The sequence below is a fragment of the Symphalangus syndactylus genome, chromosome 11 (assembly GCF_028878055.3).
Source record: "Symphalangus syndactylus isolate Jambi chromosome 11, NHGRI_mSymSyn1-v2.1_pri, whole genome shotgun sequence".
Taxonomy (NCBI): Eukaryota; Metazoa; Chordata; class Mammalia; order Primates; family Hylobatidae; genus Symphalangus; species Symphalangus syndactylus.
Window position 1 is genome coordinate 126,678,469 of NC_072433.2, and position 20,689 is coordinate 126,699,157.

The 20,689-nt window shown below is 48.8% G+C and overlaps 1 protein-coding gene across 1 annotated transcript in view; it reads left to right on the forward strand.

Moving 5' to 3' along the window:
• The window catches only part of BCO1 (beta-carotene oxygenase 1), a 52,723-nt gene that overhangs the window by 23,644 nt on the left and 8,390 nt on the right, over nt 1-20,689 (forward strand). The window contains exons 4-8 of the mRNA XM_055299687.2: nt 295-442; nt 2,734-2,881; nt 5,967-6,190; nt 8,203-8,460; nt 18,869-18,974. Of these exons, the coding sequence (XP_055155662.1) occupies nt 295-442; nt 2,734-2,881; nt 5,967-6,190; nt 8,203-8,460; nt 18,869-18,974 (884 nt within the window). The remainder of the gene's footprint in view (nt 1-294; nt 443-2,733; nt 2,882-5,966; nt 6,191-8,202; nt 8,461-18,868; nt 18,975-20,689) is intronic.

Below are 20,689 nucleotides of genomic sequence, written 5' to 3' on the forward strand. Positions count from 1 at the left end.
CGCCATTCTCCTGCCTCAGCCTCCCTAGTAGCTGGGACTACAGGCGCCTGCCACCACGCCCGGCTAATTTTTTGTATTTTTTAGTACAGACGGGGTTTCACCGTGTTGGCCAGGATGGTCTTGATCTCCTGACCTTGTGATCCGCCCGCCTCGGCCTCCCAAAGTGCTGGGATTACAGACGCCCGGCCGAAGTAAAGCATTTTTAAGTGGTAGGAAAACTAAAGCCATCAAGGACAGACTTCTCTGGCTGGGTGGACACGTCCACTGACTCTGTTGATTTGCTTTGCTCCCCAGAGCTTTCTCCTACTTGTCTCACAGCATCCCCGATTTCACGGACAACTGCCTGATCAACATCATGAAGTGCGGAGAAGACTTCTATGCGACCTCAGAGACCAATTACATCAGGAAAATCAACCCACAGACTCTGGAAACCCTGGAGAAGGTATCAACACATATGTAACCAGCATCACTTCCTGACTCAAGAAAGGGAGAGTCGGGGACGGCCGGGGCGAGCTTGCTCAGCCTGCAAGGAGCTCACCAGAGGGGCCCCTCCTCTAACACCGTTGGATCCCATGTCCTAGCGCCACCCTTAGTGCTAGATGCTAGGCAGGGACTGTGTTGTTTTTATCTTTGTGTCTGTATCAGTTTCCTGGGGCTGATGTAACCAAGTCCTACAAAAAAGATTGCTTTAAACAGCAGAAATTGGCTGGATGCGGTAACCTACGGCTGTAATCCTAGCACTTTGGGAGGTCAAGGCGGGCAGATCACCTGAGGTCAGGAGTTTGAAACCAGCCTGGCCAACTTGGTGAAACCCCATCTCTACCAAAAATACAAAAATTAGCCAGGCGTGGTGGCAGGTGCCTGTAATCCCAGCTACTCTGAGGCTGAGGCAGGAGAATCGCTTGAACTCCGGAGGAGGAGGTTGCAGTGAGCCCAGATTGCACCACTGCACTCCAGCCTGCGTGACAGAGTGAGACTCTGTCTCAAACAAAAACAAAAACAAACAAATAAAAAAAAACAGAAATTTACTCTCTCACAGTTCTGGAGGTTAGAAGTCTGAAACCCAGGTGTCAGCCGGGCCATGCTCTCTCTGAAGACTCCAGAGGAGGATCCTCCCTGGCCCCTTCCTGGCTTCTAGTGGTTGCCGGCAACTCCTGGTGTCCTCAGCTTGTAGATGCATCCCTCCAGCCTCTGCCTCAGTCTTCACACTGCCTCTCCTTATGGGTCTATGTGTCCAAATGTTCTGCCTTTTTTTTTTTTTTTTTTTTTTTTGAGACAGTGTCTCACTCTGTCGCCCAGGCTGGAGTGCAGTGGTGCGATCTCAGCTCACTGCAACCTCCGCCTCCCGGATTCAAGTGATTCTCCTGCCTCAGCCTCCTGAGTAGCTGGGACTACAGGCACGTGCCACCACACTTTGCTAATTTTTTGTATTTTTGGTAGAGATGGGGTTTCACCGTGTTAGTCAGGATGCTCTCGATCTCCTGACCTCATGATCCGCCCTCATGATTACAGGCGTGAGCCATTGCACCCAACCATATTCTGCCTTTTGTAGAGACACAAGTCATTGCATTAGGGCCCACCCCACTGCCGTATGACCTCATCTTAACTTAATGACATCTATAAAGACCTTATTTCCAAGTAAGGTCACCTTCACAGGTACCTGGGGTGAGGACTTCAACCTGTCTTTTTGCAAGACACAATTCAACCCATAACTGTGTTCATAATTCTTGGCACTGAGGGAGTTCACTGAGAATTTGAATGAATGACTGTTGAAACACCTGCGATTCTCAGCAATCCTACCTTCTATTGACCTGAAGAGGGAGGCATTAGGCAAAAAGCTAGGGCAGAAAAATCAGTGCTCAAGCACGTACCTTTCCTGGGAAGAATCAAGTCAACATTTTGGTGGGAATCAATAAACCCACTTTCAATTTTCTCCAGCTGGCTCTTCAAAAGTCCAATGTCTCTGCGATAGGTTTTAACGATCTGTTAAAGCGATGAGGCTTTTCTTAGCTGTGAAATTATGTCCAGCTCCTTTTAAGCTAGACGGCATCTGTCCAACTGATGACGCTTTCCACAGGGCTACAGAGAGGAAACGCTGGAAGAGAAAGGAGTTATCTGACTCTGGGCTGGAAGTTGTGTTTTTCTGGGGGAGTAAGAGCAGACGGTTGGTCTGCGGCCACTCGATTGTTCTGCAGCTGTGGACTGCAGAGTGAGGGTCATTATTCAGCTCGCTCATCGAGCTTCACTTTGACCAAATGTTTTTGTAACCTCTCCATTCCCAGAATAATCCTCTAAGAGAGGCCTAGAGATTTATGCTTCTGTGCAATGCAAAAGGGCAGAATTTAAGCCAGAATGACAGAGCTGTGGCCAAGATTAGCTCGAAGGCTACCTCTCTGCCCAGGTCATTGCTCAGAGCTTTCTGCAGTGAGGAATCTTGTTTCCATGTTGAGGATTCCAGCAAGGTCAGGCAGCAGGATTGGCATGATAGGCACAGAAGCACAACAGCTCCCTAACTCCCCCACAACCTATTAGCTGTCTGAGCCCCTCAAATCCCCATGTGAGGTTGTATCAGGTCACAAGAGTGAAAGTCTTCTTTAAAAGCAAATTCTGTATCGTTTTCAGATCAACAGAGTACAAAAATATCCCTCATCTCTCTGAACCCAGAATCAGTCACGTTTTCACAGGACTTCAACCTTTCTCCTTTGAAAAACCAGGTGGTGTCATATCTTGCAGGTTGATTATCATAAATACGTGGCAGTAAATCTGGCAACATCACATCCCCATTATGATGAGGCTGGAAATGTTCTAAACATGGGCACATCCATTGTGGAAAAGGGGAAGACAAAATATGTGATTTTTAAGATCCCTGCCACATTACCAGGTAGGCCACTCTGGGGAACTGAATAAAATACAAACAACTAAGGGTGGCTCCTTCTGAAGAGTTCTGTTTTTCGTTGATGACAAAAGACTCAGTGTGGTACTTTCTCTCAAAGATTATTCAAATGGACCATGAACTCAGTACTTTCCTTTAGAAGAAAAGAGGAGTTGCTGGGATTGCTCTTGGAAGAAAGAAATCCCTTTACTATTGTAATTTTCTTTTATTTAGGCTCCAGTTTATTATTTTATTAATTTATCCACCAATCTACCATCCATCCATCCATCATCTACTTACCATCCAACCTTTCATTCATCTATCATCCATCCATTCATGCATCTACTCACCATCCATCTATCCACCATTCATTCATGTACTCACTATCCATCCACTGATCTACCCACCGTTCATCCACCTATCTATCACCCATCCACCATCCATCCACCCATCTGCCCATCTACCACTTATCTAGCCAGCCACCCACCATCCATCCACCTATCTACCATCCATCCATTCATCCATCCACCCACCTACCCATCCACCCACACACCATCCCTCCATCCATCCATCTACCCACCCATCCACCCACCGTGAATCCATTCATCCATCTACCAATTCTCCCATCCATCCACCCATCTACCATCCATCCATCCATCCACCCACCATCCATCCACCATCTATCTACCGACCCATCCGCCCACCCGTCATGAGTCCATTTATCCATCTACCCATTCATCAACCCATTCACTTACCCACCATCCATCCATCCATTGAGCTACCCACCCGCCCATCCATCCTTCATCCATCCATCCACCCATCCATCCGCTATCCATCCATTCATCCATCCACCCACACACCATCTACCCATCCATCCGTCCACCCACCATCCATCCACCATCCATCTACCTACCCATCCACCCACCCACCATGAATCCATTCATCCATCTACACATTCTCCCATCTATCCACTCATCCGTTTATCCACCATCCATCCATTGAGCCACCCACCTGCCCATCCATCCATCATCCATCCATCTACCCACGATCTATACACCCACCATCCATCCATCCACCCAGCCAACATCCATCTACCATCTGTATCTACCACCCATCTATTCACTCACCATCCTTCCATCCACCATCTATCCATCCACCCACCATCCATCCATCTATCTACTATCCACCCATTCATGCACCCACCCACCCACCCACCTATCGATTCATCCTTCCATCCATTCAGTTTTTCAGTCTCCTGACAAACCTTTCTATGGCAAGATTATGCCACCTACTTTCTTTCCTAGCCCCTGCAGCCAGGGTTCCAGGGCTGTTTAGGGAGCTCAGCCCTGCTGGGATCCACTCCAGATCCCTGCCCTGTTCTCCAGGCCTTCTGGACCTTCTCCATGTGGGGCTGGGATCTTGGAGCAAAGCCCAGGCTGACTGTGATTGCATGATCCTGAGGGGGAGGAGGCAGAGGTTCTTAGCCCATGTTTGTCCAAGACCCTCCTGGGAACCACACCCAGGAGACGTAGGCCTGTGAGGACAGCTGACAGGACTCAGGAGACAGTGCAGAACTAAAACAGTGCTTCCTCTGACCTTCTAGTTTAGGAAAAACTAGTTTCTGCCTGTGATCCTTGCTGCTCCCCTATCCCTCACAGTCTTGTAGAGCCCCCTGAGCAAATTACCAGGCTCTGCCTGGAGATGTGAGCCTCTGAGGTCAGAAGGTACATGGAGTGTACTTGCTAAATAGAACTCTCATTAATTAAGCTAGTAAAGGGATATAGGGGTCAAGCTCAGAATCCTAGAATGCCATACCTGGGAATTGTCTAGGCATTCGAGTTTGCCACCTTGTATTACAGAGGAGGACTGTGAGGCTCAGGGGATCAGATGACACACCCCAGTCACACAGCTCCCAGGAGCCACTGACATCCTGCAAGCAGAGATCCTCTGAGCACCTGCTCCATGCTGGCGATGGCACTGGGCCTCATGTCCCATCCTGCTCCTCCCAGGCCACAGTGCTTTTCGTTTCAGTTTGCACTGTGTTCCATTTGTTTTATAAAGACAATAACTATCCCATAACCCCACAGCATCCCTCCCACCAGCCAGCTGTTTACAGGGTGTACAGGTGGCCACAAGAGAGGTGGGGAAGTTTGCAGATAACCCATTATAAGCCAGCCGCAGGCCTGGGTGGGGAGGCCTTTTGACCAGCGAGTGACTCATGTTTGCAGAGGAATAAGAAAACTGAATATGTATTGAGCACCTTCCGTGTCTGGGTGCAGGCCGAGGCACATGGATGACTGCTTTATTTTATTCTGTTCTCTACCTTCACTCTATGAGAGTCATAATCCCTGATAAAAGAGGAGGAAGGCAAAGGGGGCTGTGTTTTCTTGGCTTAACCTTATGACTCTGACCATAATGATAGCCCGTTCCACTAAGCCTCAGTTTCCCATCTATAAAGTGGCCATCCTACAGCCCAGCTTGACTATCTGCATTTATATAAAACCCCTAATCATGGCCGGGCACAGTGGCTCACACCTGTAATCCCAGCACTTTGGGAGGCTGAGGTGGGCAGATCACCTGAGGTCAGGAGTTCGAGACCAGCCTGGCCAACATGGCAAAACCCCATCTCTACTGAAAATGCAAAAATTAGCCAAGCATGGTGGCATGAGCCTGTAATACCAGCTACTTGGGAGGCTGAGGCAGGAGAATTGCTTGAACCTGGGAGGCTGAGATTGAAGTGAGCTGAGATTGTGCCCCTGCACTCCAGTCTGGCCAGCAGAGGGAGACTCTATCTCAAACAAACAAACAGGTGGAGGCAGGATTTAGCCCCTAGGCTATAGGTGAAGACCACTGACCTGGAGGGCTCCCTCTTGTTTCAGTGGTTTTCAGATTGTATACGGGATGGGTGCTGAGTGGAAGGTCTCAGCCTGGCCCCCTGCAGCAGCTGCAGCAACCTCATTATCTGTCTAAGTGTTGCTGTTTAATGTAAAGGTTCTTCTCAGCAATCAAGTCAGTTCGTAGGTGATGGTGGTGTGGTCTTGGGGGGCCAGCCAGATCCTGTACAATTCCTGAGGCTTCCTTTTTGTCTTGCTAGAGGGCAAGAAGCAGGGGAAGAGCCCCTGGAAGCACACAGAGGTGTTCTGCTCCATCCCGTCCCGCTCCCTGCTCTCCCCAAGCTACTACCACAGCTTTGGAGTCACTGAGAACTATGTAATCTTCCTTGAGCAGCCTTTCCGGTTGGATATTCTCAAGATGGCAACCGCGTACATCCGGAGAATGAGCTGGGCCTCCTGCCTGGCTTTCCACAGGGAGGAGAAGGTGAGGTCTGACTGGACTCTAGCCCAGTGGGTGCTGGCTGCCCGTGGAGGGAGGCCGGTGTGCAGGAGGGTGAAAGTTAAGGGGAGGAAGTGGCATGGAAGAGGGAGGAGGCTACCAGAGGCATCTACCTACCTTCCAGCGATTTCTGAACCTAGATGGTCCTTCAGAATGGCCCCCAGGCCTTTGTACCTCCATGGTGATGAGTCATTGGATGCAGCTGTCCAGGGAAGGGAGTGCCACCTTGGGCAAACATGGAAGCCGTGGCAGTCCCCATATGCCCAGAAATAAAAGGAGTGAGTCCTCAGTCCTGATGGAGAGCTGGGCTCCTCCCAGCCTCTGCCCTGTTGACAAGACCCCTTCAGCATGTCCGCTACCAGCATGTAGCGTTGGGGCAGTAGCTGCCAGAGGTTTAAACATTGTAATGATAGTGTGTTCCACCAGATGGTTCAATAGAAACCTCTCCTTCCATTCAAGTACACCTGAGTGCTCAAAGTATGTATGCGTGTATTGCATGCTTGTATATGTGTACATGCATATTTGCATGTATGTGCATATGTGTATGAATACATGTACATATGCATGTTTGTATATTTGTATTACTATTCTTTATTTATTTGTTGGGTTTTTATTGTGGGGGGGTTGTTGTTTTTGAGACAGAGTCTTGCTCTGTCACCCAGGCTGGAGTGCAGTGGTACAATCACAGCTCGCTGCAGCCTCAACCTCCCAGGCTCAAGCGATCCTCCCACCTCAGTCCCCCAAGTAGCTGGAACCAGAGGCACATGTCTCTTTGCCTGGCTAATTTGTTGTTGTTTGTAGAGATTGGGGTCTTGCTATGTGGCCCAGGCTAGCCTCAAACTCTGGACTCAAGTAATCCTCCTCCCTTCCCCTCCCAAAGTGCTGGGATTACATGTGTGAGCCATTGCACCTGGTCTTTTTTTTTTTTTGCTGTTGTCACTTCACTTTTGTAAAATATCCAGTAGTTCTCAGTGTTACCTATTCAAAGAATATACAAGTATAGAAAGCCATGTATAAAATCCTCCCCAACTCACTTCCACCCTCCCGCCTCCCGTCCACCCCCATGTCTGAAGGGAGCCGCCACTTCCCACTGACACTGTGTTACTCCACCATCTCTGCCTTCACGTGCACTTTTAGTTTTTCTTTTTCTTTTTTTTTTTGAGATAGGGTCTCACTCTGTCACCTGTGCTGGAGTGCAGTGGTGCGATATCAGTTCACTGCAACCTCCGCCTCCCAGTTCAAGCTATTCTCTTCTCTGAGCTTCCTAAGTAGTTGGGATTATAGGCACGCACCACAATGCCTAGCGAATTTATTTATTTATTTATTTTTGAGATGGAGTTCTGCTTTCATCACCTAGGCTGGAATGCAATGGCACATTGTTGACTCACTGCACCCTCCACCTCCTGGGTTCAAGTGATTCTCCTGCCTCCACCACCTGAATAGTTGGGATTATAGGCGCATGCCACCATGCCTGGCTAATTTTTTGTATTCTTGGTAGAGATGGGGTTTTGCCATATTGGCCAGTCTCGAACTCCTGACCTCAAGTGATCTGCCCGCCCAGCCTCCCAAAGTGCTGGGATTACAGCATGAGCCACCGCGCCCTGCCAAGGCTCCAGTCTTAGATGGAACCTGGCACCTGGCAGTTTCTCCCCAACCTGGTCATTGCCAGGGAGCTGGGATGTCAGCACAACGGAACAAGGGGACCGTGCCCACTGGAGCGTCTCTCCAAACGCTGTCCTCCTAGTGACTGCAAAGACTCTGGCAGCAAAGCATCCCTCCTCTCCATCTGAAAGATATACTCATGGAAATACAATAAACAGCTCTCATTTTGGGGGATACTTTTGCCTGTCTGGTGTTGTGGAGCAGACACAGAACGCAGAATGGGGACACAGTCCTGAGCCTAGCTCCTGGAGGGGCTGGGTTTTGTTCAGCCCCCAGATGCACAGTGCCAGGCTGAGAGAGGGTGAGCTGAGCCCTTGATGTGTGTCCTTTTTCAGACTTACATCCACGTCATCGACCAAAGGACCAGGCAGCCTTTGCAGACCAAGTTTTACACAGACGCCATGGTGGTCTTTCATCACGTCAACGCCTACGAAGAGGACGGCTGCATCATGTTTGACGTCATTGCCTACAAGGACAACAGCCTCTACCAGCTCTTCTACCTGGCCAACCTAAACCAGGACTTCAAGGAGAACTCCAGACTAACCTCGGTCCCCACCCTCAGGAGGTTTGCCGTGCCCCTCCACGTGGACAAGGTAATGGCTTCCAAGGTGGTCCCTTTTCTTTCTAGAGAGATATGGGTCCAGGTGTGAAGTTACTTTGGCCCTTATTTGATTGACATTGAAATCCAAAATGAACTGTTATTGAAAAAAAAAAAAAGTTTCATTGTTTTTCGCAAAGTAGTACCGATTCATAATAAAAACTTTAGAAAATACAGACAAGTAAAAAGGAAAAAAAAAACCCTAGAAACCTCCCACCGAAGATGATCATTGTAGATATATATGTTTGTCTCCCAGGCTCTCTCTCTCTGTCTCTGTGTGTGTGTGTGTATGTGTTTGTGTGTGTGTGTGTGTGTGTGTATGAATCTTCATTTTAATCATATCGTACATAATTTTTTTTTTTTTTTTTTTGAGATGTAGTCTCCCTCTGTCACCCAGGCTGCAGTGCAGTGTTGCGATCTCGGCTCGCTGCAAGCTCCGCCTCCCGGGCTCACGCCATTCTCCTGCCTCAGCCTCTGGAGTAGCTGGGGCTACAGGCACCTGCCCCCACGCCCGGAGAATTTTTTGTATTTTTAGTAGAGACGGGGTTTCACCGTGTTAGCCAGGATGGTCTCGATCTCCTGATCTCCTGATCCACCCGCCTCGGCCTCCCAAAGTGCTGGGATTACAGGCGTGAGCCACCGCACCTGGCCGTCGTACATAATTTTTAACAGCTTTATTGAGATGTAATTGACACAGCATACAATTTGCCCTTTAATTAATCTATTTTTTTTTTTTTTGAGATAGAGTCTTGCTCTGTTACCCAGGCTGGAGTGCAGTGCCATGATCTAAGCTAACTGCAACCTCCACCTTTGGGGTTCAAGCGATTCTCCTGCCTCAGCCTCCCAAGTAGCTGGGATTACAGGCGCTTGCCATCACGGCCAGCTAATTTTTGTATTTTTAGAAAAGACGGGGTTTCACCATGTTGCTCAGGCTGTTCTCGAACTCCTGACCTGATCCACCCACCTTGGCCTCCCAAAGAGCTGAGATTACAGGCGTGAGCCACCGCGCCCGGCCTAATTTGCCCATTTAAAGTGATCGACAGTTTTGGTATGTTTTCACAGTTGTGCATCCACCACCACGATAAATTTTAGAACATTTTCATCACCTGCAAAACACACCCCACACCCCTCAGCCATCACCTCCTAGTCCTCCCCTCCCTGCCCCAGGCAACCTGTCATCTGCCCTCTGTCTCTGCGGACTCGCCCTTTCTAGACATCACGTGTAAATGGAGTCTTACAATACGTGGTCTTTTGTGTCCGGCTCCTTTCACATAGCACAATGTTGTCAAGGCTCATCTGTGTTGTAGTCTGTATAAGTGCTTCATTTCTTTTTGTTGTTGTTGTTGGTTTTTGCTTTTTTCTTTGTTTTGAGACAGTCTCGCTCTGCCGCCCAGACTGGAGTGCAGTGGTGTATTCTCGGCTCATTGCAACCTCTGCCTCTGAGGTTCAAGCAATTCTTGTGCCTCAGCCTCCCGAGTAGCTGGGATTATAGGTGCCCATCACCATGCCTAAGTTTTTGTATTTTTAGTAGAGGTGAAGTTTCGCCATGTTGCCCAGGCCGGTCTCGAACTCCTGAACTCAGGCAATCTGCCCGCCCCCGTCTCCCAAAGTGCTGGGATTACAGGTGTGAGCCACCGCACCCGGCCAGTACTTCATTTCTTTTTATGGCTGAAGAGATACATACTATCTTACAGACTGCTTTTCTTTTCTTTTCTTTTCTCTTTTCTTTTTTTTGAGATGGAGTCTCGCTCTGTCGCCCAGGCTGGAGTGCAGTGGTGCAGTCTCGGCTCACTGCAAGCTCCAACTTCCGGGTTCAAGCAATTCTCCTGCCTCAGCCTCCCGAGTAGCTGGCACTACAGGCACCCGCCACCATGCTTGGCTAATTTTTTTTGTATTTTTTAGTAGAGACGGGGTTTCACCGTGTTACCCAGGATGGTCTCAATCTCCTGACCTCATGATCCGCCCGCCTCGGCCTCCCAAAGTGCTGGGATTACAGGCGTGAGGCACCACGCCCAGCCCAGACTGCTTTTCTACCTATTTATGTATCTAAACATCTCTCCATGACATTAAATATTCTTTGAAACATCATTTTAAACATTTGCCTAATCGTTCATGGCAGGGATTCATCACCATTTGCTTACACAATTCTCTGATGTTGAAAAGCTCCGTTCTTGCACTAAGAATGACCACCAGGCCAGACGTTATACCCAATTAGGGTGATGTGGCCCAGGATCTGGGCTTGACTTAGGGAGACTTACAAAGGCTTCTGGCTCCACAACTCCCTGACTTCATGACTTAATTAATTTAAATGAAAGCAAATTCAATTCAATTAAATGTTGATGGCTTACATTGACTAAATGCACGTTATGTGCCAGGTACTTTGCTAAGCATTTTGTTTTTCTTACCTTACTTAATGATCAAAACAACCTGTGGGCAACGTCCCTGTAGAAGCCTCATTTTACAGATGGACAAACTGAGGCTCAGAGAAGTTAAGAAATGTGGGCAAGGTCACAGCCCAGAGTGGCAGAGCCAAGACCGGAACCTGTCCCAGTCTGTCTCTAAACCCTCATTTTTTTGGAGGGGGGATGGAGTCTTGCTCTGTCACCCAGGCTGGAGTGCAGGGGTTTAATCTCAGCTTACTGAAATCTCTGACTCCTGGGTTCAAGCGATTCTCTTGTCTCCGTTTCCCAGGAAGCTGGGATTACAGGCATGTGCCAGCACACCCAGGTAATTTTTTTGTTCGTTTGTTTGTATTTTTAGTAGAGATGGGGTTTCACCGTGTTGGCCAGGCTGGTCTTGAACTCCTGACCTCAAGTTATCCACCCAACTCGGACTTCCAAAATGCTGGGATTACAGGCATGAGCCACCGTGGCCGGCCCTAAACCCCTGTTTCTAACTACGAAGGAGTAGGAACTCTGCTATTCTCCCCAGTAGCCCTAACTCCTAGGAAAGAGCCTCAGATGGGCCACGCTGGGCGCTCTGCAGGCCTGGCAGATGGTCCTACAGTATCCAGGGAGCCTTCTCCCACCCTTACCACCCAGTTTCTCAGTGCAGGAATTCAGCCACCCTCCCAGCCAGCGGGCAGGGGAGCTGGCGTTTGAACCGAGGTTTGTCTGACTCCAGAGCTGGGATCCTCTCCCATCTCTCCAGCATTTTCCCACCCATGGCCGTTTGTGTATCTCTGCCATGGTTTTTGTCATATTTTATATCACCTCTACTTAACATTTAAAAATCCGTATTTTTTTCATTTCCATCAATTCACTCTCTACTTAACTCATTTCAAAGGAAACACATCACTACCCAGTAGAAAGCTGGCAATGCTTGCTGCACAGAGAAGACAAGCATGCAAATAAAATAGTGGAAATAAAGCAGAGGTCTTGAGCTCCAGCCAGAGGGCTGTGGCTTGCCAAGACCTGATGTCTCTGTGAAAAAGCAAAGTTTTAAAAGTATTAGGTATTAAAGACATCGTGGCACCTCACTGAGACTCTCCTTGACCTAGTCAGAATGACTGGAAGAGAAAAAGGCATTGATTTTCTGCCCCATGTGATTCAGGGCTATTGGATGAACAGCCATGACCCATGAAATCAGCACATGAGCCCCGGGCCCCTGCACCCCTTGCTCCAGAAGCACCGCAGTGCAGCCCCTCAGACTGTCTCCTGGTTCCAGGAAGTACTAAGGGGTAACAAGGCACAAAGGTAGTAAGTCTCAAGGCTGACCTCAGCCTAGGGATGGTAGACAGAGAGGAACATGCTCCCTCTCACTGCCACACCTTACAAGATTTTATAACCTTTTGTTATGCTCGAGAATGCTTTGCTTCCTTGGAACCAAGCTAAGAATGTTAGCTTGTGTATCTTTTTTTTTTTTGAAATGGAGTCTCGCTCTGTCACCCAGGCTGGAGTGCAGTGGCATGATCTCGGCTCACTGCAAGCTCCGCCTCGCGGGTTCACGCCATTCTGCTGCCTCAGCCTCCCTAGTAGCTGGGACTACAGGCGCCCGCCACTACACCTGGCTAATTTTTTTTGTATTTTTAGTAGAGACGGGGTTTCACCGTGTTAGCCAAGATGGTCTCAATCTCCTGACCTCGTGATCTGCTCGCCTCGGCCTCCCAAAGTGCTGGGATTACAGACGTGAGCCCCTGTGCCCAGCCCCCTAGCTTGTGTATCTTTAAAAGCTATCATGTCTTCAGGCACAGTGGCTCACGCCTGTAATCCCAACACTTTGGGAGGCCCAAGCAGGTGATCACCTGAGGTCAGGGGTTCAACACCAGCCTGGCCAACAAGGTGAAACCCTGTCTCTGCTAAAAATGTAAAAATTAGCCTGGCGTGGTGGCCCCTGCCTGTAATCTTAGCTACTCGGGAGGCTGAGGCAGGAAAATTGCTTGAACCCGGGAGGTGGAGGCTGCAGTGAGCTGAGATCCCGCCACTACCCTCCAGCCTGATCCCGCCACTGCACTCCAGCATGGGCAACAGAGTGAGGCTCCATCTCAAAAAAAAAAAAAGAAAGCTGTCGTGTGAACCATCTGTTGCTTTGAAACTAGCAAAGGAAAGCAAGCCCTGGGATGGGTAGCTCCGGCCACGCTTTTTAATTGCTACTAATTGTCCCTTAAATATGCCTTCTTACTGCGCTTTCACTGGCTCCGCCTGCATATTGAAATCAGAAAGTCAGGCAGGTGGACATAGCCTGACATGCCCTGATCCAGTGGCTCTGGCTCCATCCCATCCAGAGGTTTACTGGAGAAGCGACTTCAGGAAGATGCTGCCCTTACTCAGATGCCCTCTGGGCCTGAGGCCTTTGCAGGACATGGCTGTCCCCTCTGCCTGCAACTCTGTCCTCCTGGGCTGACACTCCTGCTCCCCCTGGCTGGCTGCACATTGGGATCCCCTGGAGAGCCCTGAGACCCCCATGTCTGGGCCTTGGCTTCAGCCCAGACCAGGGAAGCCCAGGCCCGGGTGTGGTCTCAGAAACCCCCAGTGATTCTGCCATGCAGCCTTGGAGAGAACCTCCAAGGTCAGGGCTCAGCAGTATGACCCGGCAGCTGAGTCCATATCCTGTAAGGGTGCCTTGTAGCTCTTCGTCAACATTTATCTCAAGCGTAAGTAACTTGTTCATTTCTCTCTTCCTGTTCAAGCCTAAGTTCTGGGAGGACAAGGAGTCTGTCTCATCAGCAGTTCATCCGCTGCACTCAGAGGGTGCTCTTAAATATTTGAAATGAATGAATGAATGATGAATACATGAAAAATGGGAAGCAAGGTCTCTAAAAGGGCGCAGCATCTACCTTTAGCCTTTGGAACCCGTCCCAAGTGAAAAGTTCTTCCTACATAGAATAGGCAATAGGAAATTCTATTTAAAAGGCCAGGAGGTCCTGAATGTCCCAGATTCTCTTGCTTTGGGGCCAGCTGGGGTCAAAGGAAGGTGGGGCCGTCAGGGCCTCTGGGCACCGTGGGCCTGTTTATGCTGGGCGGTGCGGGGGTGCCTGAGGCAGGGCTCGGCAGTGGTGGGGAGTGGCTGGGAGGGGTGTGAGCAGGGGCGGGTGATCTGGACCTTGGCCCTGCCCTGGTCCTGCGGGGTGCTGTGTGAGGCCCTAGGTTCGTGTGCACTGACGCCTAAGGGGCATTCACAGGAGGAAGCACTTTGGACCTGGAAGGGGTGGCTTTGACGATTGGATCAGTGGGTTTGGTTTCTGTCTCCAAATGCACAAATGCAGACCCTCAAATAAGGGAAGCACCATTCATGGATGACCTGCTAGGTGCCAGGCTCTGTTTAATGCCTTTTCTGCTCTTAAACCCCGGCAAGAGGGGCCCCTGCTCTGGGTTTGGCACTTTGGAGGACTGTGGTCCGGCCTTTCTTTCTCCACCAGGACCCCTACTCCACAGGGTGAGTTCACAGGGCCGAGGCATTCTGCCTACCCAGAGGGGTGCCTCCACCCCCACCCCAACCATGTGCTGGACACCTGGGATCCCAGAAGCCCCCGAAGGGCCCAGCCTTGCTTCCAATACCCGTCTTCCTAAGGGCAGACTGCCACTCTGCTGTTCCTGCCACAGGCCCACGAGGTGGCCAGGGCTGGCTGTTGCCTTGGTTGTGCTGGCTCGGGTGTCCACGCAGTTAGGGACGGAGCCTGGGATGAGGCAGGAAGGAGCCAAGGATCAGCGACTGCCTTATTCCAGCTCAGAACTCTAAGGAGTCCTGGGTTCTCAATTCGCAGTCATCCTTTCAGACCAGCACAGTGCATTGCTGGAACATTCTGTCTGTCCAACACAGTAGCTACTAACCACGAGTTGTTATTGTACACTTGAAATGTGGCTGGCGCAGCTAAGGAATTGAATTTTTAATTTTACTTAAGTTTATTTTAAAATTAAATTTAAGGCCAGGAACAGTGGCTCACGCTTGTAATCTCAGCACTTTGGGAGGCCGAGCTAGGCAGATCACTTGAGGTCAGGAGTTCAAGACCAGCTTGGCCAACGTGACAAACCCTGTCTCTACTAAAAATACAAAAATTAGCCACGCATGGTGGCTCATGCCTGTAATCTCAGCTACTCAGGAAGCTGAGGCAGGGGAATTGCTTGAACCCGGGAGGCGGAGGTTGCAGTGAGCCGAGATAGTGCCACTGTACTCTGCCTGGATGACAGAGCGAGACTCAGTCTCAAAAAAAAAAAAAAAGTAAAATAAAATTAAATTTAAATCTCAACATATGGCTAGCGATTGCCGTTTGGGACAGCCAGTTCCACGCCACCATGAAGGGCTGTGTGTCAAGGCAGGGAGAGAGATGGTGCTGGACTTAATTTGCTTGATGTATTTAGACAGAAGGTTGGTGGGCCTCCACTTGTCCTCTCCTCCTGGCTTCTGTGAATTTTAGGGGCTGTTAAGTGCTTTGCTAATCTGCATCACAATGTTCTAAGTTATTTATGATCCTCCATGTCTACAGATGAGAAAGTAACTTGCCCAACTTTTTAGAATCATCCCTGGGATTTGAGCTGGAACTGGAATGTATGCCCGTCTGGCTGCACGATGTGTCTGGCCCTGGACCAGCCTGGTTTTCACGACCATTATTTAATTTAATCCTAACATAATACTCGGATGCAGGTGGAAGCCACCTCACTTATACCCAGCACCACTCTAAAAGCTACGAATCACCAGCCCGATTTTACACAGACGAGGAAGCTAGCTCTGAGGAAAAGAGGTCTGCTCGACTCTGCGCGGAAAAGCACAGCGTTGAGTTTCATGTGGCACGCAGCATTCTAGGGGATGACGGTGATGACTTCTTCTCATGGGAGTTCCCTAAAGTGTAGGGATTTCAATGCAAGCTTGCAAGATGGTGCTGAATTCTGGCTGGAAAGCGATGTCTTCCTAAAACTGAGCATGCTGGCCACCGAAAGCAGCCGAGTCATGTTTGTTATTGCTGTGTGTGGAAAAATTCACAGTTTATTCCTCAACCAGTCCGACCAGTTTGGGGCTGGAGTTATAAGAAGTCTGTGCAGACCAACTCCCTAAGAATCAAGGCTGGAATGTGCCCAGAGGCCTGTTGCTGTCACATGCTCAGGAAGGTACCAGGAAGGGCCTCCCACCAGCTTGCAGAGCCATGGAGGTGGAGGCATTGAATGTTTCTGTTTATTTTATTTTATTTTTTTTGAGACGGAGTCTCCCTCTGTCGCCCAGGCTGGAGTGCAGTGACGCTATCTCGGCTCACTGCAACCTCCGCCTCTCAGGTTCAAGCAATTCGCCTGCCTCAGTCTCCCGAGTAGCTGGGACTACAGGCGTATGCCACCATGCTGGGCTAATTTTTACATTTTTAGTAGAGATGGGGTTTCACCATGTTAGCCAGGCTGGTCTCGAACTCCTGACCTCAGGTGATCCACCCACCTCGGCCTCCCAAAGTGCTGGGATTACAGGCATGAGAACCTGCGCTCAGTTAAATGTTTCTAAGACACCACCGATGTGCCAGATGCTGGGCTCCTTTGTCTCTGCATTTCCTCTCATTTGGTTCTTACAGCCACCTGGCAAAGCACGTCTTGCCGCTTGACAGCCCAAAGAAAAGCTTACTGAGTTGTGCATTCACTCATTAATTCAGCAGTTACTTCCTGGGCACTAGGTGCCAGGCACTGAGCACAATCTGGTCCCTGGCTTCATGGGGCAGACAAGCTAAAAGAAGGAAAAGAGCTTCGTAAAGGAGATAATTACAGTTCAGGGCCAGTGCCTTGGAGACACTACAGATTCCATTGGAGTTGCTGGGGAAGGGGTGTTTCTTCTGAGACCTCAGGGTTTGGGGAAGAACCAGCCTCAGGGCCTTTGCACTGCCTTCGCCCTCTACCGGCAATGCTCTTGCTTCTGGGCCAAAGAATCAATGCAAAGGCCCCAGGCACAGGGTCTGCTTCTCTCCATGTGACTTTGGAACAGTCCCTTGCCTTCTCTAGGCCTCAGTTACTTCTTCTACAAATCGAGACTGAATTAAATTTCTGAGGACCCTTGCGGTTCAGCTGCTAAGTTGCAGTAAACTTTTCATGCTCTCCAATAAAGATGCTGCTATCCCTGAAATAGGTTGGTTTTAATTATAAAAGCCACTTTGAGCCAGGTGTACTGGCTCATGCCTGTAATCTCAGAACTTTGGGAGGTCAAGAGAGGAGGATGACTTGAGCCCAGGAGTTCGAGACCAAGCTGGGCAACATAGTGAGACCCTGTCTCTACAAAAAATACAAAAATTAACCAAGGATGGTGATGCATGCCCATAGTCCCCCAGCTACTCAGGAGGCTGAGGTGGAAGGATCACTTAAGCCTGGGAGTTTAAGGCTACAGTGAGCTGTCATCACACTACTGTACTCCATCCTGGGTGACAGAGCAAGACCCTGTCCCAAAATAAAATAGAAGGCATCTTAGAAAATGTAGAAGGTAGAGAAAAGTTTAAATGAGAAGTCAGCCATAACAATAATCTTCCGTCGTCTTGTTCCTCAATATCTTCCAGAGCCTAACCCGTACTCACTTCCAGTAGTGGTGGCAGCAATATAATAATAATAAGTGATAGTAGTAGTAGTAGTATGGCAATAATTGTAATAATAATATAACAACAACAATGTCATCAACAGAAGCAGCTGACATTTATCTAGCACTTACTGTTAAGCAGGCGTTCTTGTGAATCATTTGTGCAGATGATGTCATTTAATCTGCACAATAACTCAAAGATGCATATTCTTTTAATATACACATAAGGAAACTGAACTATAGAGAGGCCAGGTGACTTGCTCAAGGCCCCATGGTTAGTACATGAGGGAAACAGGGAGTAGTAGATGCTCGATAAATATTTAATCATGCTAAATCCCTCTCCTTGCTTATAATGATGACAGTAAGATACTGAACACAGCAAAATCTGACTGTAAATTGAGACCAAGAAATGTCCTTGAAGGCTGTTTTTCCACCGAATAATTTTTATTGCATGTTTGTTTTCATTTCTGCAGTCATAACTTTTCCTAGAAGAAAATACTGAAAACACAGGCATACAAAAAAGAAATTAAAGTCCCCCATAATCCCATCATCTGTTGTATTTTTAATATTTGGTATATTTCAGGCTGGGTGTGGTGGCTCACGCCTGTAATCCCAGCATTTTGGGAGGCCGAGGCGGGAGGATCACTTGAGGTCAGGAGTTCAAGACCACCCTGGCCAACATGATGAAACCCCGTCTCCACTAAAAATATAAAAATTAGCCAGGCATGGTGGAAGGCACCTGTAATCCCAGCTACTCAGGATGCTGAGGCAGGAGAATCGATTGAACCTGGGAGGCAGAGGTTGTGGTAAGCCAAGATCACACCACTGCACTCCAGACTCCAGTCTGGGCAACAGAGTGCGACTCCATCTCAAAAAAAAAAAAAAAAAATTATACACACACACATACACACACACACACACACACACATTTAGTAGATTTCTCTGTCTCTTCTCAGTGTAACTTTTTTAATGTGGTTGAGCTCAGACTGCGTATGCGATTTGTCCTGATGGTGCTTTTACTCAGTGTTATGTGATAAGCATTTCCCATGTTGTCGTAAACTCTTTGGAAGCATCCTTTTAATGGCTGATGCAGCTTTTTATAGGTGAATCATCTAGTACTTTAAAAGTGAGAACTTACTCTTAGAAGCACATTAATTTTCCCTGTGAGGGATAAGGCAGGCTCAGAGTAAGAGAAAAGAGTCCTATCACCTATCAGGTATGTGACCTTGGATGAGTCAACTTAAATGGCCAATCCTCATTTTTTAAACTGAGACTAAGAATAAAAACAGGAAACGAGCTGCTTCCTATGATTAATGTGAGGCTAAACCAAGATGACATGTATTCAAGCATTTTTAAAAATATATACACTAAAGCAAATATTTGCTCTGGATTACACATTTTTATTTTATTTTTTGAAAACTGAATTTTTTCAGAATGCAGAAGTGGGCTCAAATTTAATCAAAGTGACATCTACAACAGCCACTGCCCTGAAGGAAGAAGATGGCCAAGTCTACTGCCAGCCGGAATTTCTTTGTGAAGGTAAAATGCGTCCTCTTGTCCTGAGTTTAGGAAAGGGGCAGATTTTCATGGGGACCCCAGAGGCCTCTTTACATAATAATTCCCTCCCGTGCATGGACAAGGGCCAAAAAGGAAAGGCTCTTGGGATGCCCCGATGAAAAGCATCTGGGGACATTTCTCTTTCCTCTATCTTCAGATGCTTCCTAGGAAGGCAATGGGTGAGGCCAGGCACAGTGGCTCACACCTGTAGCCTCAGCACTTTGGGAAGCTGAGGCAGGCAGATCACTTGAGGCCAAGAGTTCAAGACCAGCCTGAGCAACGTGGCGAAACCCCATCTCTACTAAAAATACAAAAATTAGCTGGGTGTGGTGGCGCATGCCTGTGGTCCCAGCTACTCGGGAGGCTGAGGCATGAGAATCACTTGTGCGCAGGAGGCGGAGATTGCAGTAAGCCGAGACTGTGCTACTGTACTCCAGCCTGGGCAACAGAGCAAGACACTGTCTCAAATAAATGAAAATAAAAATAGGAAGGCAGTGGGTGGTTGTTGGGCCAGATGACTTCTGCAAATGCTGTCCCTTACTGAACACGTTCTTACTGAACAGGCACAATACATTTCCATTTCTACCTCTCAACGTCCACAATATCCTGCAAAAATAGGTGTTATCAGCCCCATAATATAGAGACAAAAACTAGGCCTGAGAGACCTTGAGATACACACAGAACGCAGACCCTCTAGAACAGGAGTCGCACCCATGGAGCAGGGCTCCTCAATCTGGGCACCATCGCCATCTGGGGCTGGGTCGTTCTTTGCAGTAGGTGCTGTCCAGGGAATTGTAAGGTGTTTAGCAACATCCCTGGCCTCTACCCACTGGAACAGGAAGACCCCCGTCCTGAACTGGAGCAGCCAAATATGTCTCCAGATATTGCCAGCCTTCCATAGGGGGACGATTGCCATGATGGAGAACCTCTGCCCCAGAATATAAGCCCATGAGGCAAGGATTGTGTTGCTGTGGTCACAGCGTATCAGCAGCACATGACACAAAGGTTGGCATAGAGAGGTCTGTGTTCCACACGCCAAAGTGCAGAATGAATGGACTTGTACAAGGAGACTCAGCTAGAGAGTGGCACGGTGTGCATTTAAACTGAGCACATTAGCTGGGCATGGTGGCTCACACCTGTAATCCCAGCACTTTGGGAGGCCAAGGTGGGCAGATCACTTGAGGCCAGGAGTTTGAGACCAGCCTGGCCAACATGGTGAAAACACATCTCTACTGAAAATACAGAAATTAGCCGGCGTGGTGGTGCACGCCTGTAATCTATAATCCCAGCTACTCAGGAGGCTGAGGCAGGAGAATTGCTTGAACCCTGAAGGCAGAGCAGTGAGCTGAGATTGCGCCACTGCACTCCAGCCTGGGCAACAGAGACTTCGCTCCCGCCCCCCCCCAAAAAAATCCAAAAACAAACAAAAAAGACTGAGAGCCTTGTTCCATCAGCTGCCCCGTGCCAGGAGGTTTGGGCATCTGGAAGCACATAGACTTGGGGACTCTTTTAGGATGACCCTTGGATTTGACCTAAGAATCCACTTCTGTAAAAGGCATCCCATGCATCCCGTAACTGGTTCTGTGAGGCAAGTCATTCCCTTGGAGTCTTTAGAAATGAATCAGTAGATGATGCCAGGTCTGAAGGCATCAACCCCCATCCCTGCTCACCTACCACATCACCTTTTTTTTTCCTAA